This window comes from Bactrocera tryoni, chromosome 2 (assembly GCF_016617805.1).
Source record: "Bactrocera tryoni isolate S06 chromosome 2, CSIRO_BtryS06_freeze2, whole genome shotgun sequence".
NCBI classification, from domain to species: Eukaryota; Metazoa; Arthropoda; class Insecta; order Diptera; family Tephritidae; genus Bactrocera; species Bactrocera tryoni.
Window position 1 is genome coordinate 24,583,877 of NC_052500.1, and position 26,293 is coordinate 24,610,169.

At 38.7% G+C, this 26,293-nt stretch overlaps 2 protein-coding genes across 5 annotated transcripts in view; one reads left to right on the forward strand and one right to left on the reverse strand.

The window, feature by feature from the left end:
• The first annotated feature begins 1,981 nt into the window (after nucleotides 1-1,981).
• On the forward strand, nucleotides 1,982-3,314 carry LOC120769628. The gene is made up of 4 exons (XM_040096733.1): nucleotides 1,982-2,517; nucleotides 2,586-2,793; nucleotides 2,855-2,968; nucleotides 3,042-3,314. The coding sequence occupies exons 1-4, from the start codon at nucleotides 1,982-1,984 to the stop codon at nucleotides 3,312-3,314; spliced, it is 1,131 nt and encodes a 376-aa protein (XP_039952667.1).
• Nucleotides 3,315-9,534: 6,220 nt separating this feature from the next.
• LOC120768950 overlaps nucleotides 9,535-26,293 on the reverse strand; it is a 38,929-nt gene continuing 22,170 nt past the window's right edge. For all 4 annotated transcript variants that reach the window (XM_040095738.1, XM_040095737.1, XM_040095736.1 and 1 more), the window contains exons 4-6: nucleotides 15,711-15,934; nucleotides 11,386-11,831; nucleotides 9,535-10,104 (exon numbers count right to left, since the gene is read on the reverse strand). In XM_040095738.1, the coding sequence (XP_039951672.1) occupies nucleotides 9,984-10,104; nucleotides 11,386-11,831; nucleotides 15,711-15,934 (791 nt within the window). In that variant the 3' untranslated portion in view covers nucleotides 9,535-9,983. The remainder of the gene's footprint in view (nucleotides 10,105-11,385; nucleotides 11,832-15,710; nucleotides 15,935-26,293) is intronic.

Consider the following 26,293-nt stretch of genomic DNA (forward strand, 5'->3'; position numbering starts at 1 on the left):
ATAGGCTGCTTAAAATGGCTACACTTATGGACAAAATAATAGGTGTGAACAGTTTTTACTTAGTAACTTTTAAATATTTGCAATTAAAACAATTTTGTTTTAGTTAAATCTTTGCTTTACTTTATTAAACCTAAATATATCGGAAATCTTTCATTCCGATTAGTAAAACTGAAATTTTTTTCAAAACAAGAAATAGCATTGGTCAAAATAATAAAGCTATTATTTTTAAATATTTTTGTCCAATGAAAAAAAAAAAAAAACAACAGAGTTTATAGCGTCCACCGGTTTTTAATAAGCTGTATATCCTCCTTGGTCTTTCATAAGTTTTCCCATTCTGCTCGTCATGTATTGAATTAAGTTCCTCAGGTTTCCAATGGGGTGTCGTCTCAAAGTTCCTTTGTTTTCAGCCACAATTCCTCCTTCTTTTGAAATCACAAGGCTGCCAATCTCCTCTTAAGGTCACTACAATTGTTCTCAATCGGGTTGGGATCAGGGGACCGACTATGCCATTGCAGACAGGTTACATTTGCATACTTGAACCGCCGCAGATACCAAGATCGATGTATGTTTCAGGCCGTCATCTTGTTGATAACGCCGTTTTAGCGGGGTTTTTCAGCATATGGTACATAGCATAACGTTCCTCAAAATATTTCTGTACTCAAAGACGGTCCTTTATCCAAAATAAAAGAGCAACGCCTTGCCGGAAGATTCATCCGCACACCAATATGTTTCCGTCATGTTAATGCAGGCTTTAACCTTCTGCCTGCGAGCTAACATTTAGTCCAATTAGTCCAATTTCCGCTGCAATTTGTCGTGAAGTCAAAAAGGAGTCCTTTTTTGCCATGAGAAGTATACGGCGATCATCAATCAGGCTAGTTTTTCTTGAACGACCCCGAGTTTCTTCTTCGTTTTTATATTTGAGAGCATTAGTTACAAAGTTTTCCGAACATCCTAACATATCTGCAATGATTTCGAACGTTTTTCCTTCATCACGCAATTCCTGTCAACACCCGCCATAGGTGCAGTGGCTTTTACGACTCATTCTAAATTAATTTTTCTTTTGAGTTTTTGGGATTCAAAGGAATATAAATTTGCAAATTCTCCAGGTATTAAATTTATGTGAAAAATACTTTGAAATAACTACTGATTTTGTTTTTTTTTTTTTAATTAATTATTTATTTTACTTGCTAACCCAATTTGATAAAGCAATGATGACTTGGTACACAAATGCAAGTTGTTGGTTCACTAAACTACTATCACCCAACAGATGTCGCCCAAACTAACCCATGTGTATAAGCTAAACAAACTGCTTTTATTTTCCCCGACAGAGGCCCCAATTACTTGCAATCAACTATTCCTTACTATTGACTGTTCTCAAGTAAGAAATCAAATTGTTGCTAGGCCTTATGTTGCTGCAACATGCTTTGATGGAATGTATGGAGTGTATTTAGCAAACTCAAGCACCCAAGTGATGAGCTTAGCAAAATTTTCTACACTAGATGGCTCAAAGTTTCTTCAAAATACGTTTGATATAGAAACTGAACATAGACTGAGTTATATGTATATGTGGGATCTGGTGCGTAACTAACTAGTTTGTTTTGGACGAGGTCTCGTGAGTAGTGCAATTAACAGTGCAATGTTATAAGTTGATTACAACTTACTTAAGGATAAAGTTATAATGGACAGCGCAAACAAGACTCGCTGGCAACTTGCTTGCAATACATTCTAATAATAAAAAAAACATATGACTTCATCTACTTCACTCGGATCACAGGTCGTACATGCTAAACTTTTAATATCACAAAGAATATTTCAAAAAAAAACTGAAAATCGAAGAGCAATTTTTCTCTTCTCGACAAACACGAAAATAAAAAAAAAAAAATGTTTAGAAGGCAACGCTTTGTTTTTTTGATTCTGACTTTCCGTGACACAAACAGAGTTTTCTTTTAAGTTTTATGAATTTGTTTTGAACGATGCCCAAATGCAGGAGCCGTTCGGTCGCGCGCGCGTCTATCTTACCATGCTATTGTTGTCGGAAATTTTTCTCGGTTTGGCCATTATAATCGTAACCGCCATTTATCAACGCATATTGGGCGCTTACATGGCAGATGTCGAGCGAAAAATGCTGGGCGGTCAATTCTTCAACACCTACATACTCGGTTTTCAACTAATGGTGGTGTATGCCTGCAGCATTGCCATGTGGTCTTCGCTGTGGTCGCGTCGCTGTTCACCCAACGTCAATTTGCTGCTTAATCTTTGGATGTTCTTTTGTTTTGTGGTCGTCTTCTGTGGGTTCGGCACCATTTGGTCATTGATCACGTGCGCCGATGCCTTGGAGAATACGGCGGAAATGTCGCTACTTAAGGGTATCGATCTCTACTACACGTGCCCGGAGTGGAAGCTGCTTTGGGACGGTTTACAGTATCATAAGGAATGTTGTGGCGTGCACAGTTACAAAGATTGGATGAAGGCCTCCTGGATGCCGGCAGAGGCAACGCAGTGTCAGTCGGCGAGCAGGTGAAGTGTTCGGTGAAATATGTGATTCGATTAAAATAAAAAAAATGTGTTGTTGACCGTTTTCTTAGTGAGACCGCTTTGGCGCCGTACGCTTGTTGCAAGCACACGTGCGCCACCTGCTTCGAGAATTACATACCGCGCACCGATAACAGTCGCATACCCTACCTGACGCTGTCGCAGATCAACACTGAGGGCTGTTTGCCGCTGTTCACCAATAAAATGTGGGAGATACTCTATGTGCTGATTGCGCTCGTGCTGATCGCCTTCAAATTGGACGTGAGCTCTCGCCAGCATTGGTACACATTGATTTTCGGCTACATTTCATGATTTCTTTTAGCTCCTCATTTGCTGTTTGGCGAAGTATATCATACGCAAGCAAGCGGAAATCGACTGTTGCACTTGCGACAATGATGCTTGCGATGATGACGACGGGCGTCCGATGGTGGTTGTGGTGCGTCTCAACGTATTTCTTGTTTTTATTGTGGCCAAGTTGCATATTTTCACTTTTTTTCGTACTTTCTTAGAAATGTCCTACCACACGCTGTGTCAAGTTCGACGGCGATGAGGGCGGAAATCCGCAGGTGGCGTGTAAGGTGGGCAGATCACATGGCGGCATGAGCGAGCCTTGCACGTGCTGCAGCGGCGACAATATGTTGCGTGGCTATACCGTTAAGCAGGAAGTGCTGCACATGTCAACACCGTCACCAACGCAACGTGCCACACGCTTCTGCAACTGCAGCGCTGGCGGCGGGGTTGGTGGCGCTGGTGGCGCCAATGAATCCCGCATATTGCATTAAATAAGTTTAAGTGGCATTTACACCGAGTTCAAATTGTTGCTGAAAAGCTTTGAAGTTTCCTTACTTTTATATTTATATTCCATTTAGTCTTACATTTATTTATTTTTAGGTAGCTTTACATATAATAAAGAATTCATTATTTAGCCTGTTGTAAAGCTTGTTTCATTTTTTAGTGTTCCCCGATTTATGGACAATTCAGGGAAGTAAATTTTTTTCCAAATCTTTGGTCTCAATCTAGAAGTTCTGAAATTATAAACCTTGGAAATGTCGTAGATTACGAGGCAAGAGTCTTCATAGACATGTTCTTTATTTACAACAGCACGCCGGTGGTTCTTCCTTTCGCTCTTTGGTGCCAGTTTGAGATTCCAAGTGTAGCCAGGTCCTTCTTTACTTCGTCTCTTCAATGGTGTGAAGGTCTTTCTCTTCTTCTGCTTCCCACGGCGGGTAGTGCGCAGAAGAATTGGAGAGTTTTCGACCAATCGAACGACATGACCTAGCCAGCGTTGCTCTTAATTCGCTGAACCATGTCAATGTCGCCGTAAATCTCGTACAGCTCGTTATCGTTCCGTCGACTGCGGTATTCGCCGCCGCCAATGAGCAAAAGACGGTAAATTTTCCGCAGAACTTTTCTCTCGAAAACTCGTTTTCCGACTCATCAGATGTTGTCATCGTCCATGCCTCGGTACCATATCGCAGGATGGATGATGAGTGACATATAGAGTTTGGTCTTTGTTCGCTAGAGAAGACTTTGCTTCTCAATTGCCTACTAAGTCCAAAAAAAGCACTTGTTATTTTGCGTTGGATTTCGAGGCTGACGTTGTTTTTGGATAGTAATGCTGGTTCCAAGATAGACGAAATTATCTACGACTTCGAAGTTATGATTGTCAACAGTGACGTGGGAGACAAGTCGCGAATGCAACAACTGTGTAATGACAAGAGATATTTCGTCTTGCCCTCGTTCACTATCAAACCTACTTGCTCGCTTCCTTATCCAGTCCAAGGTAAAACTAACGGCGCGGTAGTTGAGGCCAATAATATATTCATCGGCGTACGGCAACAGCTTCAATCAGCTCTGTAGCTCGAATTATTTTCTCCATCAGTAGATTGAAGAAGTCGCACGATATGGAGTCGCCTTTTCAGAAACCTCGTTTGGTATTAAACTGCTCGGAGAAGTCCTTCCCGATCCAGACGGAGCTTTTGGTGTTGCTCAACATCAATTTACACTACCTTATTAGTTTTGCGGGGATACCAAATACAGACGTAGCAGCATAAAGGCAGCTCCGTTTTGTGCTGTCAAAAGCAGCTTTAAAAACAGCGAAGAGGTGCTGTGTTCGATTCTCTTTTCACGGGTCTTTTTCAAGATTTGGCGCATGGTGAACATGGTCAGTTGTTGACTTTCCTGCCCTAAAGATAAGGTCCAATCAATATGCTGACGGTGGACTTTAATCTTTCACATAGTACGTTCGCTGAAACCTTAGGCGATATTGAGGAGGTTTATCCCACTGTAGTTAGGTTTTCGCCTTCAGATATGGCCTTCGTACGGTGATTTCGTTCTTCGAACTTTTCAAAACTCCTTTTAAATAGCGATGGTTTTTTTTTTAATTTTCCATAAACTCGAGAAAATTATTCCATATGCTTCTGGAAATATTGACACCGTAACTTCTTACGTATTTTCAGGCTTTGTGTTCGATTCATAGTTAATAATCCACTTTTATGGCTTTTGAATAATGTCGGAGTGAAAAGAAGGAGCCATTTTTTCATTCATTGTTACAAATCGAAAAACAGCTCAGCATCATCAAGTCAGTGTCCTTCATGGCCAATTTGTGAACTAGCGCCGCACGTACTTTTCACAAAGGATTATACCCAAATATTTATGACTAGGTAATATCTTTAGAGTATCAAAAACATATGAATTTAATTCTGGTATAGACTTATCATTAGATTATAATTAAGTCGAGATGTTCACTGTGACTTGAAGTCCACTGTTTGCATATCTTCACGCACTTATGCCAATTTGGCTGTTAATTCGACCATTGTGTGCAGAATGTTTTCTTCGAGCTCCTCGATCGTTGCTGGTTAATTTAACATACCCCCAAATAAAATAATCTTGAACCACACGAGGATTTGATCCAACAATTTAAAAAAGAGACTGATATCGGAATCAGTAGAGTTACCAGGCAGCACTAAATAACGTGGTACCTATTTATAAATGTTCAACATTCGCAGTTCAATTGCATGTGAGTTTAACCACAGCTTAACGGAATGCAACCGTTACTCGTATTTATAAAAATTAATCGTTGGAGGTCTCCTCGTTGATAACATTGACCCACGCCGCGATCATTTTATGTGCATATATCTCTATATCTGATTGTGTATGCATAGGTAAGTATGTGTGTTCGAATGTCGCCTGCAATTGGGTCGAGCGAATATTAGATGCTCGTTAAATTTTCGATAACGATCTGTGAATGCTACTCGCCACAATAGTGGGCTAATTGTGAGCCAGACAATTTAAAGCTGAAAGTCAATTAATTTTGCGCAGCAATTTAACGCAACACCCGAATTTTTTTTTATTATTTTCTGTGGCGAATTTTTTTGAATTTCTACAGAATGATAATTGAAACTGATTGCTTTTACGACTATATAAAAATTGAATATCTTTCGGTTAAATCGACGATACAGATGATATACATAAGTATTTACATACTTATCAACTCGTATATACTATGTATATACATTTATGTTCGTTAGGATGGTCCTTAAATAAGCTAGGAAGATTTATGATGCATACATATGTATGTATATACTTGGGTTTTGTATATGTACATACTCTGAACAATTCCAAGAGCTAGCTGGCCGCAATGGAGGTGATGTGATCCCTGTCGACTTAGATGGATCCAAGTGCCTTGCGCTTACTTCTTCAAATTGCTGGGGAAACTGGAATCAAGTTTGCACAAGAATATATGTCCATGTTGGACACGTGTTTTTTGAGCTTACAGTGCCCAGTATAGAGCGCGACAAGTAGACGGAACTTGTCTCAGAGGAGGTTGATCATATATCTAAACCTTGCTAAGTTGTAACCTTCCAATAGCAGATTGGCGTGGCGCATTTCTGTTGCCTGCTGCCAGTGCCATTCTCTCCCCTCTCTATACTCTGTGCGGAGCTACTCTTTTATGGTGTGTGACCCCACCGCAATGCATGGTTTTGGCTCCAACATCCTGAAAGCCGCCGCAGAGCCAGTTCGTCCGTCAGCTTATTACCATCTACCTTTTTATACTCCAGCCAGACTGATAGGCGGTTCAGCCTTCCTATACATTCCTCCACTAATATCGAGTTGACTTCATAAGCTGAGAATACTTCTGCTTGAATGCCATATCGCGGAAAACATATCGTTGGTCTGAAGAGCTTGGCATGTGGTTCCGCAATGCCTTCTCTAATGCCTGGATAGTGCTGCCCCTCAGCAGTAAGTCGAGTATGGAATCACTCCACTCCGCCTTACTGCCGAGACTAACTTTAAAGTGGTATATCCTCCCTTTGCCATGAGCAACATCTTTGATCACTAGATGAAGAGGTGTGAGCTCCAGCATGACTTCAAGTGCTGCGGTTGGGCAAGTGCGCATTGCCCTTGAAGCGCAGTCGCAAGCGACTCTCTCAAGCTTCGATAGTTGAAGAACTTCCGAAGACTACGCTGCCTTCGCTGTCCTCGCAACCGCTTCATAAGTGACAATAGGCGTTACAAACAGGGTATACAGCCACCTGATGATACCTTACTTACAGCCTCAGGGTCTACCTACCTTTTCATATCATGAGTGCTTTGGTGGCTCTGGACAGTGCTGATCCCACATGCCTATTCCACCGTAAGGTTGTGTGTAATATGAGACCTAGGAATTTATATTATATTTATATTTACAATAGAAAGTGTCTACTGATTTTTAACATATCCATTTTCTAATATGTAATGCATAAATTAACCGCGTAAGCGGTGTCTACGCTAATAAATAAGAAGAATAATCCATAAATTAGTACAAATTGCACCAATTTTTTCTCTCTGTGTAATGTGATAGCATGTTTAATATGCTAATTTTTGTTGTCACAATCAGTGACAAAAATTACTTCCGATAAAGCTATTTGGCTTATGGTATTTTAATTCGTGTTATTTTTTTATTATATTATTTGTATATTTTATTTGAATTTAATTAATATCGTCATAGTAACACCAAATTGAAAATGATAATACTTTTTACCCAGCGCACATTTAAATTAATTTAAGGAATGACGCTTAATTATAGGTTATATAGGTTAGGTTAAGCGGTCAGTAGGGTAATCTGGCCTGTTTTTTTGAGATTTTTTCTCATAGAAATTTTTATTCTACAATAGAACTTTTTTCACATATCATGAGGTATATCGTGGAGTGTATAAACAAATTTTTTGGGAATTTTTTGATGACATCTGGCGGAGAAATGGCTGAGTGAATGAGATGCGTTTTTTCATCGGCGAACACGATTTCTCATCTTTCGATCATATGAAACACAAAAACCCAATTTATTCTTAAAAAGTACATGAATGGTCTTCATCCCTACTAGAGTCATGAAAAAATTTTGATAAATAAAAAAGTAATTAACGGTTTTTTTTTTTGAATTTTTCCCCATGTTTTTTACATAAATTTTGTCATAACATTATCAGTAAATTATAAAAAATTATGAATCTACCAGGCGTTTTGTGAACATTAAAAAAAATAATAATTAAGCAAATTAAAATATTAATAATTAAGCAGTTTTAAAAAGTGTGTTTTGAGAAAAACGCGTTTAAAGTTTGAGGTACTGCCAGTTGTGTACTCCGAGCGCTCCGAACGTCGAGCAGTATTATTATTTTTGGGCCTTTTTCGAAACTTTCCAATGGTAAAATGGGTTTCTACATTAATTCTAAGTGTATAGGGGAACAGAAAATGCAAAAAAAAAAATTAAAAAAAGACTACCCTACTGACTCCACAAGTTACACTGGCTTACTGTCACGCCATATAAAAACCTACAGGACCTTTGTAATGCCATAAGCAGGCTCAGTTTAATACGAACTGTTCGGAGTAGATTTTTGTTGTGATCACCGGTGATACACTGCCAGCCAACGTGTCAATTAAAGTAGAAAAATATAAGGCAACTCCCATTATTTAATATTTATTATACGAGGGTTATATTTTATATTTCGAGATTAAAGCTCAAAAAAGGATCAATACTCGAAAACCGCTTTGTTTTTTTTTTGGCTTTTGCACGACTTTGAACCAATTGTCGCAGCATTTTTGCCACTCTGATTGAGGTATATCCAAAACTTGCGTTCCGAATGCATTAACCCCCTCGTTAGGTGTCGAAAAACGTCGAGCTTTTAGTTTATCTTTTAAGTACGGGAATAAAAATAAGTTATTCGGTGCCAAGTCAAGACTATACGGTGGATAACTCATCAAATCGATGTTTTGAGTACTCAAAAATGCTGTGTTTTCAGTCTATACATATGTGAGAGCTAGCATTGTTGTGGTGAAGAGTGAAAGAAAACTGGCAAACAAATGGTATGTACCACACAGACTCCGTATAAATCTTCTACTCAATACCTTTCACCTTGTCATAGACATGTTTCGAATCACCGCTATCGTATTTTTTAAATTTCTCTGAACACAACAAAATCTACCGTCAAATGTTTATGCAATATTAAATTTGGGTTGGTCCCATTAAAGCTTATAGTTGCCTTAGTCTCACGTTAAGTGACATGACGACCCTGCAATATCAGTTTGCGCAGAGCATCAATAGTTTCCGGAGCCACAAGTAATTTGGGACAACCCTCCCAAAGTTCATCTTGGAGTTATCTATGACCTCGATTGAATTCACCATACCGTCGATAAGCGCTGGTTCTTGGATGGAGCAATGGTGATTTAATTAAATGCATTCATGGTTCGGCTATCAGATTGAGTAACGAATTACGATTGAGTACGAATATAAGTTCCCAGACATGGCTACCTATAAAAAAAATAATTTCCTCATAAATTCGGTTATACTAGGAGATATGCATATATACCACTCCTAGTATATTAACCCGGTGTATTTAACTGGCACAGACTCGAATTTATATCTTCTGTAGGAGTCTGACCTCAACAACATTCCGAATTGTTACAATACCTATAACGACACATAAAACCAAAAAATCTGAAAGGATCTCCCAGGTTTAATAACTTCAATATAATTTTTTTCCGCATAATCATTTGTTATTCAAGCATCATTACATTAACTAAATACTTAAAAAAATTAAATACAATATGTTTCTTACATTACATACATAAATATGTATTTATTTATATTTGTTTTAAATTCTTCTGATTTATGTGGGACACATTCACTTGGTTATTGGCGAAAATTCAATATGGCTTTACATTTCAGTCGGCGAAAGCAATAACATTTATTTTATTATTACATATTTTAAACTTAAGTCTACATTTAAGTATATTTAAGTAATTATAAGCAATCATAAGTAATACTCGTACAATTGACATTCAAATAAAATAGCTTAAATATTACTTATAATAATATTTACAAAATTTCTTTAAACTACGCGCTTAAAATTATATAATTTATTTGTTTAAACATAATTGGCTGAAAACTTTAACAGTAAAAATTTGTGTATACTAACAGTTTAGCCGAAGCCGTTATTGTGACGTTTGAGTTTCCTGTTCGAACGCGGACAGCGACCGATTTGTTCATTGTAAATGCCAAAGGAACAGTTGGGTACACTGCACAGCCTCTCAGCAATGCATCTGGGAAGAGATAAGGAGAAGAGAACAAAATGTTAGCTAAAGAACGCTCTCTTATGACGTTACATCCCGAACATTTATCCGTCAAAAGCACTCTAAAATAACAAAAACCGTTAACTTCGAAAGCACCGAAGTTATACTTAAGTAATACCCTTCAAGAAAACCAAGTAAGGTAGAGCTAAGTTCAGGTGTTACCGAGCATTTCAAACTCTTGCATCTTGCCAGGATCAAATCCAAGAAAATATCTTCAGGTGCATAAGGTTTGTAAGTTATATGGGATCTATGACAAGTTTTCATGCCATTCGTTCTAAGAAGAGAAGTGCACCGTTATTTAAAAAACACTCTCTCTAAATTTTGTTAAGTGAACTCACATATTGGCCGATATATGCGGTATAAAGTCACCCGGATGTTCGAAAATCTTTATATTAAGTATATGGCGGCTAAGGGAATAATACATGTTTAACCCGTTTTCGACCTTTAGGCATATTATTATTAGAAAAGGATTCTCTCCGAATTCAGATATTTTTGATAAAAAGTTCACAAGTGAAAACTTGATCCACATATTCGGTATCTGGAGATTTGAATAGGTTAGGTCCGGTTTAGACAAGTTTTGGTCATAAGATGGCCTACTTTGAGCGCACTATCCGGGCAAAGTTTTATCACGATAGTAAGTGAAATAATCAGATGGAACTTAAAAATGGGTTTAATAGGAAGTAGTCGTGGTTGTAGTCCGATTTCCGTTATTTTTCACGGGAATATATGAATGTCAAGGTAACATTATACGCTAAATTTGGTACATATCGGTCCAGTAAGTCCTGGGATATGGATTTGCACCGAAATGTGAGCAGGGCCACGTCCATCGTCCATTTTTGATCCCGGTTCCAATAAAGGCCCCTTGTATTACCCCAAGTAACATTTAATGATTCCGCCTATTTATTTTTTAAATTTTTGGTACCAACAGACGCTTCTATAACAATGAAAACGCATAGCTTAGATTATTTACTCCGCTCATAAAGGCGCTTATTCAGCGATAGAGAATGACAGCCGAATAAAGTGCGGAATGCCAAAATGTCCGGAGGCTTGGTACAACAGACTCTTCTCTAACGACGATAACGTACAATTTACATTATTTACCCTGCTCATGAAGACTTTTGGCTTTCAGCGCTTATTCAGCAAAAGAGTAAGATAGCTGAATAAAGCGCTGAATGCCAAAATGTGCGTTAAACTTGGTACAGAAAGTTTCGTAAGCAAAGTTTTATAAATGTGTCATAAATATGTGCTCACCTGCGATCATTCATTGCGAAGCCCTCATCACCATTCTTGAAGCGCTGACACGATGCATTAGCGTCTGCACAGTCGCAACGGCAATTGTAGGTGCGTGCAACATTTGTTTGTGATTCATGACGTCGCTGCGTTGCCTCCCATCTAATATCCTCTTGGAACACATCGAAGTGTCTGGGACAGCGACAGACTGCCTCTCGACTCTTTTCACTATCATATTCAAGGTCACTGCGTTCCTCCAATTGATTCGCCGCATCCATTGTGCCATCAAAAGCCGCAATGTGCGAACGTGTGCGTCGCCTATACGCGAGATCGGAACGTTTGTCGCGTGTGATGAACTCTGGCGTAGAGGTCAAGTACGTACGATTTATGCAGTGGCATTCGGTGTCGTTGCGCAGCATCAAGACTTCGGGATGCTTGCGCGAGTTGCTGGAGTTCACCAATTCTACCTGCAAATCACAAATAACAAACAAACAGCATTTGTAGCGATAGCTGCTATATATGTGTATGTATATATGTATATGCATGTATATTTACAAACATATGTATATTTGTAATTGAATTAATTCTATGAATGACAGCCTTATTTATTTTCATAAGCGCCTGTGTTGTTGCTGTTTGTACGTGCGTCCGTCTGACTATGAAGTTTTACCGGCTAAACTATTCCGGCGAAAAAGCAAGACGTCCAAAAAAAAAAAATGTGTATGAAAGTGCAACGCCCCTTCGAAATTTCTTTCGCCTGAGTCATTCATTGTTTCGCATTTGCATTTCTTTTGCTGCAATCGTTCTGGTGTAATTGTTGTTTTTGTTTACATTCCTATTCACGGCGGCTTGTTTTTCGTTGCAGTCAAATTGGAGTTTTTTATCGCCAAATTTATGGGTCGCTGGTGCCACGATTTGCCGGCAACACACCTCGGTCGGGCACCTTTGGCATAACATAACAAGCAATTGTGTAGAAGAATTGATATTCAAATATACATACATATGTATTTAAGCGGATTTGTTGCGCTGTTGTTGTTGTATATGTATGTATGCTATATGAACTTGCACCATACAGCCAACTAATTGGGGGATTCTTAACATATGCATGTATAAAGGCGAGGTCGCCAAGGAGGAGACCAATGACCTGAAGACCCTGAAGCTTTATAAATATCGGCGCCGTCGCCAGCTGACCGGCGATTTGAAACAAGAAAAAAAATAAAACAATTTCCTATAATAAAACAGTTGTATCCCCACTTTAATTGTTCCGCAGTTGCTATTGAAAAATAAAACAAGATAAAATCAAGTCTCGTAAAAATAAATATACCCCAGAAGCATATGGAAGTACGAAGACACGCTCGCTGAGTTATCGTAAGGCGATAAATAATTGAATATAATACAAGCTTATGATCTACTGAAATTATAATGAGGAATGACAATGTGATCTGATAAATTGTGTATAGAAAGCTGGTCAATTTCTTTTTCTTCTTTGCATCGCACTCTTGAGTGATCCATATATAAATTTGGTTGTATTTTTTATGAAAATTTCTCTCGAAAATTATTTAAAAATTGTGAGTAAGGTTAGTGAAATTAGACTTAACTAGTTCCGAAGTACCCACTCTTCACAGATAGAAGTCTCTCAAACTCCGCAAAGTCAAATTCATTATTTAGACTGCAAAACCGTCCCATTCTCTTTTGACCAAAATAGAACCACCATACAGTCAAACTCCAAATCTTTATTGCGAATGATCACATTAACCACTTGACATTAGTTATATCAAGTCATAGTTGAAAGATTGTTCATTACTATTTTTTCAAAATATTCTCCATTAAGGGGTTACATGGGTTTACGGATTTCGAAAAAATCGAATTTTTTTATGGTCTTATTAAATTCTACTACACTTCTGGAATATTGTCCCAAATTTTCAAGTTGATCCGAGTAATAGTTTCGGAGACACAGCCGTGGGAACTTGTGTGCTCGAGGCAATATAAATATTTTGGGTCATTTGTCTGATAAAAGTAAAACGAAGGAGATGGGACTCGCTACTAAATCTATGAAACAGTTAACCCCAACTATATATAACATATGTATATATTATACTAAATAATATGGCGCTCTTTGAATATAATTTATGTTTTCTGTTTGTAATTCTGAAAGGGGGACTTTCCGCTGGGAATTTGAACGTATGACTCTTATCAAATTGAGTATGTACCATCAAGAATAATTATTGAAGAGATCACGTGAATAGTTATCAAGTATTCCATTATATTGCTAGATAATACTTAGGAAACTCAGTAGCCGATAAACTTGTAACAATGTACATAAGTAGTAGCGTTACACTTGATCCACTCCACTTCAATAGTCAACTGGAGTTGCTACCGAGAATTATAGGAATATTTATATCAAAGTATTTAGGTTGTCAGAAAGGTAAACATATTAACTAAGCAATGGATACAAATTCTACGATCCTCCCTGGACATTGTTTATTTTCTCAAAAGCTATTGACTAATACCGTGTCGGCCAATTGCTTGTTTCCAGGCGCTCTGGACTACTTTTGAAGGGCAATAACCATACTACTAACCCTCAGATATTATTTCCCAAATAATTTAGCGGAACAAAAAGGGTGATCCATTTCGAGTTCTCTAATTTTTTAATGAAAAAACACAGAAGCTTTAAATTTAAAGTGGGATGTTTATTATCATTCAATAGAATATTATTTGGCATTGATTTTTTGAAGATTATTTCTTTCAAATGTTAGCCACGACTATAATATATCAGATGGTAAATCCATTGCGTCCAATTTCGGTGACTCGTACCAGCATTTCAACTAGTAACTGGCCACTAACATACGTGATGTTTTTTCCCAGGCCTGAATCGAAGCGTGATTATCCGTATAGACTTTAGACTTGTTGAAACCAAATCTCGCCGTGATCACGAGCTTCAACTTCAGGCATTAAATAGTCGGTAGGCGCGTTAACGTTCTCACCATCATCAATTTTGAAGATATGTGGAATGATGACTTCACCATTCCACAAATCACACCAAACCGTTGCTTTTTTCTTAATGAAATGGCTGAACAAAATTTGGCTCGAAAACATCGGATCTTCTTGGAACTTCTCAAGAGCCCATAGAGCAAAGCGATGTCGTTTGGTAAGGTCGAGTGGCTTCAGTTCTTGCACAACCTGGTTTTGAAGCTCTTAATTTACGGACGATCAGTCCGAGTTGCTGCCAACGGTCTTTCAACGGTCTTTGTGCACACTCTCAGCTAGGGCTGCTATATTTTCTTCACTGCGTGGTCTACTCGGTTGAATATTGTCCAATAATGAATGCTGGGTCTCAAGATGAGTGCTGGTGTTGCAAATACTCGTAGTACGCTCAGTAGACCGATTTTGTTAAGCGAGGCGCGCGAAACACACACTTTGCAGAACGTGAAGTTTCGTAATTAATTTGAACGATTTGTAAACGTTGTTCAGGCGTAAGTGTATCCACGATGAAATGCCAAACAATACTGAACCAAAATAACATGACAACTTGACACGACTCACGCATGATCTGTCAAAAAAAGGTCATTGAAAAAGTACCTCTACTTAAATCAACCGTTATAAAAACGTACGCATTCACTCACTTAAATGCTGGTACCCCAGAAATATCTCGAGAAAGCAAAATCACATCGAAATGATATAACAAAATGCACTCACTAACTTAGCTAATGCTTTTGCGTATGTATCAGCTTTCAATTTCACTTGAAAAATAGTCAAATCTCAAAGACTGACGTTATAAAAACATAACGCTTTGCCACAACTAAGGATACGTCATTGAGTAATAACAACGTACATAACTTAAAATTTGTCATAAATCGTGTGTCAAGAAAATATTTAATTGAAAACGCCGAGCATTATGACATTTATCGCCCACTTTCTCTGCGCATGCGCACAGCTCTTTAGTCAAAAACACCGGCAGGCAAAGCGTAAGAGCTTAACCAGCGAGTGAATATGCCGTCGTATGCAAGCAAGCGCGGCCTCAACGCTTAGCAAATTGATAGTCAATATAATTTGTGGTTGTTGTTGTCGATTGTCTTTTGTTCCGAGCGCTTAACGATCAAAATTATTGTTAATTGCTTCTTGCCTGCACATTTGTGGCACTCATAATATTCATGCATAAGCCGACACACACACACATACATACACATGTGCAATATAGCCATATATTGTTGTATTAATGAGAAAATTGCTGTACGAAAACTGTCATATATTTGTATGCTGGTATTTACTAGGAAATTTATGGCAAGACATTTTAAATGCATCTATGCAATATAGCATATAATAAAGGTGTGGTGGGTTTCACTTACCATAAAATAGAGTGGCACATTCTCATACTTTTTGACAGTGCAGGTCTGCCCCATCGAGCGACAGCAGCCCGTATCCTCGCCGCAGCGATACAAAATAGTGTAGGAGGGATGATAGGTTTTGAAAGTGTAGTTGGAAACGTGTATGACGCGCGGTATTGGACGGCGACATCTAGTGGCCACTTTCATGTGATTATAGTGCTCGATGGCCAGCTGGGTGGGCGATTCTGCAATGGAAATAAGTTTGTAAGATGTTATTAAATGAGGTTTATAAAAATTATGTATTTTGATCCCTACAATACAATAAGTAGACTCTTTAGCCTTCTAATAATTTTCTCTGGAAAATTTAAGTGCAATATGAGTTAATTTATGCATGTATTTCGATGCAAGGTTTGGCGTGAATGCGCACCCAAAGGGAACCGCTGTTGTCTTATGCTGAAGATATCATTATTTTTTGTTGTTGAAAATATACAAAAATCAGGTTTAGGATCCAAAGATTCAATCAAAACAATGCCCATCTTGAACTGACATAACAAATTCCTATTTTTCTTGCAATTTGTGGATTCCATTCCAAAAGGACTGCTTTGGCTTGACGGCTAAGAACAAATCAAATCATTTTTTGATACTCTCTTCTGAAGTGAACCGCATTCCAGTAGACCGTTCTACATCGAACCGAAATAAGGCCTGGGCTATGAGGAGTGGGAGGCAAAGCTTGCCAATCGTTTTGACATGAAAAATCTTCCTTCCACATCTTTTGGCTTCAATTCATATTTCACCGAAGTTCCTTGCTTTTGAATGTATCCGTCAACTTTTAAAGATTTTGAAATAACTTCTTCAGTTACCATTTCTAGAACGGCCGCTCAGCTAGAGCGTGTTCACCAGAAATGCCAAGTTTATTTATATAAAAGTAATGAAGAATAACTTCACAAATATACTTCTTCCGACCGCTAACAGTGTGCAATCGACTAGCTGGTAAGTCCTGTGGCTGCAAGCCAAGGATCGTGTGGTTGTACACCATGATCGTGCGACCGATAATCACGTATGGAGCGCTGGCCTGGGCCTCGAAAGCTTCGCAGACTTTAGTAGGGCTCCAACTATCGAAGCTGCAACGACTCGCATATATATGCGTGTCGGGTGCAATGAGCACTTGTCCGACGGTAGCACTGGAAGTCATGTTTGAGCTTACACCACTTCACCTAGTAATCGGTCTTGCAGCCAAACACACACTGCTACAAATGACAACAGAAGAGGTACGGTAATCTGGTCCCACCGGATGAAAGAGTTAAGTGATGTAATATCTTTGGCCTTCTCCCAAGGGACAGTATTACCAAGAAATTCAGGGTTAACCTTAGCAGCAAAGCTGAATGGAATGATTCCACTCTCGAGCTACTACTTAGGTACGACCAAGTGGTACACTGACGGCTCGAAAATATCGGAGGGTATTGGTGCTGGAGTCGCAGGACCATGTCCAAACTCTCCATACCTATGGGAAGTTTTCCTAACATTTTTCAGGCAGTAGTCTTTACCATAAATCGGTGTATAGAGATAAACCTCCAATGCAACTATACTTTGAGATACATATTCAAGCGGCACTTAAAGTAATCTCCTCCTCGAATCGCTACTGATGTAGGAGTGTAGAGAACGGGTGAATAACCTATCGGAACGTAACCAAGTGCTTTCATCTCTGTGTCCGGTCACAAAAGTATAACCGAAAATTAAGTGGCTGATGAGCTCGTCCTCTCCGCAATATCCACATGGTTGGACCTGAAACCTTCATAGGGGTGAGAACACATACCATAAAAGAGCTGCTCCGCAAGGAAGAAGGAGTTGGTGGAGAGAGGTATTGGCAAGGCATGCGCCATGCCTAGTTGCTGATGGGGGTTAATAACCTCAGCAGGTTTAAATATGCAATGAACCTGCCTAGGGACAAACTCAGACTACTGGTTGCATTTCACACTGGACACAGCACGTTGAACTTTGACAACATGGACCTACTAGCTCTTGCGTAAATTGCCATTTCGGGGACACAAAGCCTGAAACACCACGACACCTGCTAATTGACTGCATAGTAGTCTGCAGACGCAGGTTAAAGGCTCTTACATCTTTGTTTCCAGATAGGGATTAAATCGCTGCGCTAGCACCAAGCAGTATATGGGTCTTTATCAATATGCTGTGGATAAGTGAGTTTTTGCGGTTTGGGAGAGGGCACAAAAGACTTAAGGTCGCGATGCATTCTTCGTCTATCAATCAATTAATCAAAAACTTCGACATTCAAATGACTTATACTAATAATCTCGTTCAAGGACAAAAGCTTACCAAAGCATGTTCGGAATATTGGAACGAATAATAACTAAACAAATAATCAAATTACTCCATCTCTTTACCAAGCGCTCAAATATAGTTATAGACCCAATATATGATAAACAAAAAATTGGATTTTATAATATCCGAGCTGCATCTTCATCAATAATATTACAAAAATTGTATTTTTTGTTCAATTTAAATACAGCGGAATTAAAAAGGTTAATTAAAAGGTATAAAAAATAGGAAAATAGTTCTGATATTGATCAAGCTCTAGTAGAAATAACTGCTGCTATCAAATGCACGATTGATTCGATATTCACCATCTTAATGATTCAGTTAATATCTGAAAACAATATCACTGTGGAAATCGAAAGTATACAACATTCCATATGAAGTCTTTTTTGACGAATATAAACGACTAAATTATTTAACGTGGTGGACTTCCGGGTACTTGATAAAAAACTGCTATGGAATATTTATTGTTCTATACTATGTAAAACTGATATAAAATAGAGGTTTAGATGAAACCATGGCCTATATGGAAATCTAAAAGAATTTAAATGAACTAAAGTCCACGAGAAGTTGATAAGGGCAATTCTTTCAGTAGAATGCGACAACCGTGAAAGATATGCTATAACAAAACATAGCAAAACAATAGCTCTCATCAATTCGATAGACCTTAAAAGATGGCGAATCGAACAACCAACTGGTATAAATGCTATAAACTGGCATAATCAATGAAAATGATAATAGCAATCATTCAGACGATTTTAATGCGATAAACGAGTCATCTCTTGTATTGAATTCAAATAGATAACCTTAGCAGAGCGCAAACTTTGAGAGCAATAAAGTGGCCATCCGAAGATATCGCATAATACTGATTTCTGTATGAAACTATTTCTTATTACAATCGTATATGCAGTACTGTTACACGGAGATCAAGTTTTTTCTAGAAAGCTACAACAACCAAGCTCTGAAGTCATCGTAAACAGCTGTAGCTAAATATCCCTCCGAAAAAACATCTGTTTAGGTTAAACATCGAGCAACTGATAGCTCAGCTAAGTTGACAACTGTTTCTCATGAACGAAGCAATTTCATTGAGTTTAAAAAAAACATGGTGGCAATGCTAGTTTTATTTTTTGTTACGTAAAAATATGTTTACCATTTATTCTTCTACAAAATAATAAATTTTCTTCGAAGCAGTATCAATAGACTATAACCGAGTTTAATGCGAATTGTTTGATATACGTATTGATAAGCAGCCATTCTATTTGTTGACCCAACAATTGCTGTTGCCAACGCTACCGCTACTGTTTGCGCTACTGTATTGATATGCCGCAAGTTCTCCATTGCGGAAATTGTACCGTGTCAGTGGATTATTGGCGGGCATCATGGCATGACCGCAACACATAACAACTTTATTATCCCGTAAATTTACGACTTTCCAGGTATGGTAAACTATCGGCACGAGAATGCGACTACACGTAACTAAACACATGTTGCACACACGAATATGTGAGTTCCTTTCAAACAGTCAATCGCATTATACCAACTAAAGCGGACCGTTGTGGCTTGCAGTGTTGTTCTATGCTTCATTGTAGCGAAATCGAGACTTAAAATATTCTGGCCATGCGTCACGACGAAACGTCGCGTTCCGGCATATGTACCGACGTATGTGTACGTTTGTTGCAAATCTTTTGAGTTTGCGGCGGAGGTGTGCATTTCAAATTACGATGTGCCACATGCCACACGTCCACTTATTTAACAACAGACCGGCACAAGCTTACAAACCTTGCCATATGTACATATTTATTACTATGTGTGCTCGGTTAAGACGCTATAAAAACCTTTTCGACATGCTCCTGGAACTGGTGCCAAATGGGTTAAAAGTAGCACAGCTTGATCGAGTATAAATTGGTCCAGTCATTTAATATTGTTCAATAGGTTAGGATTAATTCCATTATTTTTATGCGATATTTAGAGTAGAAAAATGGCGAAAATCTTTATTCGTTGGAAAGCCTCGATCTCTCGATCTCCAAAATCCGATTGCCTGATTTCTAAGGAAGGATTTTCTAACTAACAATCTGATAGTGAAGTAACATTTGATCGTAGATAGCTTTCCCATAGCCTGATTTCCAGGGAAGGATTTCTTAACTGACGTCCTTCGAAAGTGATCGAGGAAGTCATTGATAATTACGGAAACTCCTATATAGTTGTAAGATATCCCCTTAACGATATTTTTGAAGAGATATAGAATTCTTCAAACTGTAAGACTCTTCCCGCTGATAAATATAGTGAAAGTCGAAATCGAGGGCTCATAATTATCTTCCGAGGGTACACCACTTTTAGAACAGTACATTTTTCATCGAAAATTAGAATCGAATCCCATTCTGCGGACTAGCAGTGTCACAACGATGATACAAAATTCAAGGCTGGCCATAAATCCATGTCCGATTCGTCTTATAGTTTTTAACGACTCAAGAACCTTGAATGTATGTCTCATGGCTCGACAAATATTGGAAGAAAATAAATTTTATTGCCTGAAACTTGGATCGAACTATATGCTGAAAAGTGATTGCGTTCTTCTTCTTTTAACTATATTGTAATGCTGTAGCTTCGAAGAATCCCTCCGAGTTAGGAGCTTATTGTTAAACATAAATTTTCGGCTACTTCGATCCAGTAGTTTTTGGTTTGTATTTATTGCATAGAAGGATAGATACATAGATAGAAAGTAGTTGAGGCATTGCACTGCGACCTATGGTCTATTGTGCCCTCTCCTATATCACATATGGTCACAAAGGTCCAGCACTCTGAACAATTCCAGAAGCTTAATGGGCGCGACTGAGGTGATGTGATCCAAATTCAGTTAGACGGAACGAAGGGCCTTGAGCCTTGTTGGACAGTCTAGAATCAGGTGATCTGGAGTTTTGGGTTCCATGTCGCAAAACTGGCGGTTTGCGCAAAAGACTATGTCCATGTTGGACAAGTGCTACCTGAGCCTGCAGTGCTTTGTTTAGAGCGCGACAAAGGAAGAATATGTCTTGGGGGAGGTTGATCATATTCATAAACCTTGTAACCTTGTACCCTGTACCCACCCAGTACTAGCTCGGCGGGGCGCATTCCTGCTGACTGCTATCAGTGCAGTTCTCTCTCCACTCTCTCCTCCGTGTGCAGCAACTTTTTTATTGTGTAGGGTCCTACCGCAATACAAGGTTTTGGCCCCATTATCCTGGACGCTGCGGCAGTGCGGGCTAGTTTGTCGGCCAGATCATTGCCGGCTACCCCTTTATGCTCCGGAACCCAGATCAAGTGTACACGGTTGCAAACTGTTAGGAGGTTCAGCCGTCCTATACACTCCTCTACTAAAAGTGATTTGACCTCATAAGCTGAGATCGCTTTTAGTGCCCCTTACAGAAGGATGTATTTATATTTTCATTTCTTACCAGAAATACAATTAAGTGCAGGAATGTTCCTCTGACACAAACGCTATTAGAAACATATTTTTTTCTAGTAGTAGACCTTGTTCTGAAAAGTTTTCCACAATACTTTCCCTTATAGCAACCAACTTTATTGCTGTGGCTTTGAGAATTTCGGTCTATTTGCTAGTTCGTGATCGAATATAAATCTGGATCCATTACGGTAACTTAAATCCAAGGGTTTGTAAGACTTAGTCATGAAATCCGTCTCGGTATATTATACAGGAGGCTCGGTGAGCAAGAAATGCGAAGCTAATAACTTCGTTTGTACTGAAAAGTGGATATTTGTAATTTTTCGATATGTTTGCATTAATAACGGTGAAATCCCTCGAAAATATATACGAGTTTTATGCCGACATCAACATAGATCCCTGAATTTATATTTGGTGTCGTATCGACAAGTCAAAATCATACGAGCTAACCGCTGAAGCTGTAAAAGTGTTTGCTGATGCTCCGAATAGTACCTGAAGTGGAAAGGCGACGCTTGGAAAGCTTTTAAAGACGCTTAATAGACAAAAACAGCACCGCACATGTCAGTCGAAATGCGAATTAGCGACCGAAACGAACAAACAACTCAGTCTACTTTCGGCCAAACCACTTAGCCGCTTACAAAGCGCAGAAAGTGAACGAATATCTTCTGCTTCTAATGTCTTTTCGCATTTATTAAATATTTCCTCAATTAAACGGTCAAAACAGCTGTAAACTTTTCATTGGGATTAAGTGCAGGCGAGCCTTGCCTCTAATTGAAATAGTCGCTGTCGATCGAGAAATAATTTGATTTACTGCAGGGTTCGCGAACACAAACACACATGACAATATATAGCGGCCACGGCATGCACGAGGACATGCCACATACTACAAATGTGCATAACAACAACATGCATGTGTCCGTGCACTACAACAAAATGTGCCGTTTTTTATCGCCTATTACTTTTATTTCTTGCTTTTGGCCCCCACTTGGTGCAATTGTCTGCCAACTGTGGCACAGCCAACATCCAGTCTGGCTATTTATTGCCGCTGCGCGTACACACATGAGTGCTGTTGTTGCCCATTGCCGTTAGTGCTGTTGCATGCCACAAGGGCAAATTATTGACTTCTTTGTTTGGTACTGCTTGTAGCGCTAATTCCAAGCAATTGAAAACTTGCGTCCGCAAAGTTCTACACAAACACACACACACACACGCGCGCGCGCGGGCATGACACACGTTTGTTGTGTGTGCAACGAATGTGCATAAACCGTTGCATGGCCACAAGTTGCGATTTCATTGGCCGCCAATTGGTGGAGTGCGTTCATCTGTGGGACGCTGCGCTACTCAAGTTCAGTGGCGCTTAAGTGGACGATTTGAACAAAGTGTTTTGCATGCGTGGCACCGGAGTAGAAACGTTGGTAGTAGCATTGCACTTAAATATTTTATAGCTCATCGTTTAATATACGCATGCATAAACATATTGACACACATACATACACACACGCATATGTAGATTTGGTTGCATTGCGCCTACGCGCCATGTAAGTGAATGTGGCATATTTGCTTGTTGCACTGTGTGGCATGTAGCACAAGTGTTTAAAACTACATAGTAGACATACATATGTACATATGCAGGCATGTAAATATTTATGTATTTCCTTGCAAAAATGTTTCTCCCTCCAAACTTTATTAGCGCCAGCAGAAATGCCGATAAAATTCGCAGACGCGCTCATTGAAATGCATAACCATAAAATCGCAACATATTTAACGATGAAATCGATTAATGTGGAATTTCAAAGAAATTTTCATGTGCGCACACATGCGTGTAAATAAATATAGACACGCCAATAAATTTAGACACATTCACTCATAAAAACGCAGAGAACACTTTCGCACGAATTGCAATTGCCACAACATCGGTCTGGTTGATGAAAAGCTTGCCTTTCAATTTCGGCGAAAATAATAAATTTTTTATTGCTACATATTGAAAACAATGTGAACTTTTGACTGCCGCAGTATATAATTTCATTTTCAATTTATTGCCATGAAAGTAGAAACTTTTTCACTTGAACTGGGTGTGTTAGGTTAGCCAAGAAGGAAACATCAGAGACTATAATATGTGTATATAATGATCCAAATGACAAGCTGAGTCGATTTAGCCATGTCCGTCTGTCTGTCTGTCCATCCATCTGTTTATATGCCAAGTAGTAAAGTTTTTGTGATACTCGTATTGCTCTTCAATTTTGCCCACATTCTTTTCTTTACAAGAAGCTGCAAACTTGTCGGAACCGCCAATATCGGCCCACTATAGCATATAGATTACATCAAACTGAACGTTGAGATCCAGTTCTTGTTTGGCGAGGCATGCACAGAGTTGATTAGTATCATGCGGGAACTCTTTGCATGCAGGAAACAACCAGCTACAGTAGTAGCAATGAAGTTGCGCACGTCCATTTATCAAACAAACTGTCGTCGCATTCGTGACTTGACTCCCACGTCACTGTTGACTGTCATAACTTCGAAGTCGTAGATAGTTTCGTCTTGAAACCAGCGCAGAATAACACTTGCCAACAGGTGCTTCTTCAGACTGTGCAGGCAATTGAGCAGGAAAGCCCTCTGGCGATGAACAAAGACTAAATTCGACAAGTAACTCGTCATCCCGGTCTTGCTATGAGGTGCAGAGGCATGGACGATGGCAACATACGAGGAGTCGGTTTTACGAGTTTTCGAAAGAAAGGTGATGCGAAAGATGAACCATAAATCTTGACAACAGAGAATATCGCAGTCGATGGAACGATGAGTTCTCCGACGACAATGATATAGTTCAGCGAATTAAGAGACACCGGCTACGCTGGCGAGGTCATATCGTCCGAAAGGAGAAAAACACTCCAGCTCTGAGAGTATTCGACGCATTAGCCGTCGAGGGAAGCAGAGGAAGAGAAAGACTTCCACTACGTTGGAAAGACCAGATGGACAAAATCCTGTAAATAAGAAGAAGATTATCTTGCTGTTTCTAAGAGAAGATCTTGCTTTAAGTATATAAGTAACTCCAAGGATATTTTCTGCAAAAAACATGCCTGGAGAAATTGATTGGAGAGAAGTGTATTATATTCCTCAGCTGAAATCAGCTGGGCCTCCCTATGACAGTGTTCGAGAGGAGACACGAAGCGGTCGACTGACCTGTAACGTTTCTTTGTCCTTTCCTCAAATGCTGCTAGCTAGCGACTTGCGGATATTGCTGCAAGTCTATACTTTGATCGTATATAGACTGAAGTACAAACTATCAACCCTAACATCCAAAATTCTTGTGTTGTTCACTGTCGGAATTTTAACGTCGTTGACAAAAATGAAGACTAGCCAATATTCCTTGGTCCAGTTGGTAAATGTGGTTCTTGCAAATTTACTAGGGGAAAGTATTAGGCTTTTTACAGAGAAGAAGTGAAAGAGGTTAAGGAGATGGGTATTCACTTTCAAAAACATCTAATCGGTTTTAGTCGGGTTGGGTAATCGATAACTATCATTAGTTATTATTACCTCGTCAATATTTAGTGTTAACTTTAATTCAATTCAAATATCGATAAAATCTGCAATTTATAAGGCAACAGAAGGTCGTTCATAAAATACTCCACCCACCACCAATATTCACCTATATTCAAAAATAGAACTCCTAACGGAGCATCATACTTTTGGGCAGTGACAGTGAAGTCTCCAGAATAATTCCAAAATATCTGTTTGAATCCAGATGACGAAGTTACAAATGTGTTGGCATACAATACTTCGAACAGCGACAAGATATCTCTGGATGTTTTCATAATATTACCGTTATAACATCCATATGAATACAGATGACAAAATTAGAGGACTAAGAGGAATGACATAGGGGACTATTCCTCATACTATGTTGTGCTTGAAGCCTAATCCTTTTTGACGATTCTAAAAAGAGCATTCTAAGGTAGATAAATAAAAAAAACCTACTTAAATACCATTATTACTCATTCCTCTCATAAATTTAGGTGTGAGAGAAAGATCTAGTTATAAATTTACTTCGTTGACAATAATTCAATACTAAAATACATTGTGACAAAAAAGTACGCAGATATTGTATATAAAATGCAAAATATTTAATTATTCATCAATTTGTCGCCTTCAAAGTACCAGTACCAGTGCTCGAAACAAACCAAAATCATTGGAACGGACTCGCGAGTGATGTCGAGCTCTCTTGCCATCACTCTGACACTTGTCTGATGATTTTCAAGCGCTCTATACTTTACTTTTTTAATATTTTCATCTGTTGAAGAGTTCAAAAGTCTTTTAGACTGATCTTCAACGATCTCTTGACAATCCTGGAAGGCTCTCACCACTCACAGGCTTGTGATTTTCAACATTCGCAACGATTCCGCACACGAAATTCGGTAAAAAATTTTAGACAACTTTTTTGTCAAATAAAAATAAAATCGATTCTAAAAATCATAACGCACTATTGAGGTGTACCGACTTATCGCGCTCATATTTGGCATAGTAATTAAGGACTGTCCCACCAACTTAGTAAAATACATTTTTTGAAATATCATTTATCCGGGGAATTTCAGGGTTCTTTTCTGTAGCAAAGAAGGTCAAACTAATTTCTGGACCTAAAATCATGGAGACCAGTATAAGCGAACGCTTTGTGAGTTAGGTTTTATCATCAGATATTTCAAGGATTATTATTTAACAGAACTTGAATTTATTGCGACACCAAAACTTATATAATCCAGTAAAATGATTAACAAATAAATATTGACTAAGGAAGTATTAAATTTACTCACCAACATGATTGACTTTATTGGCTTGATCGCGT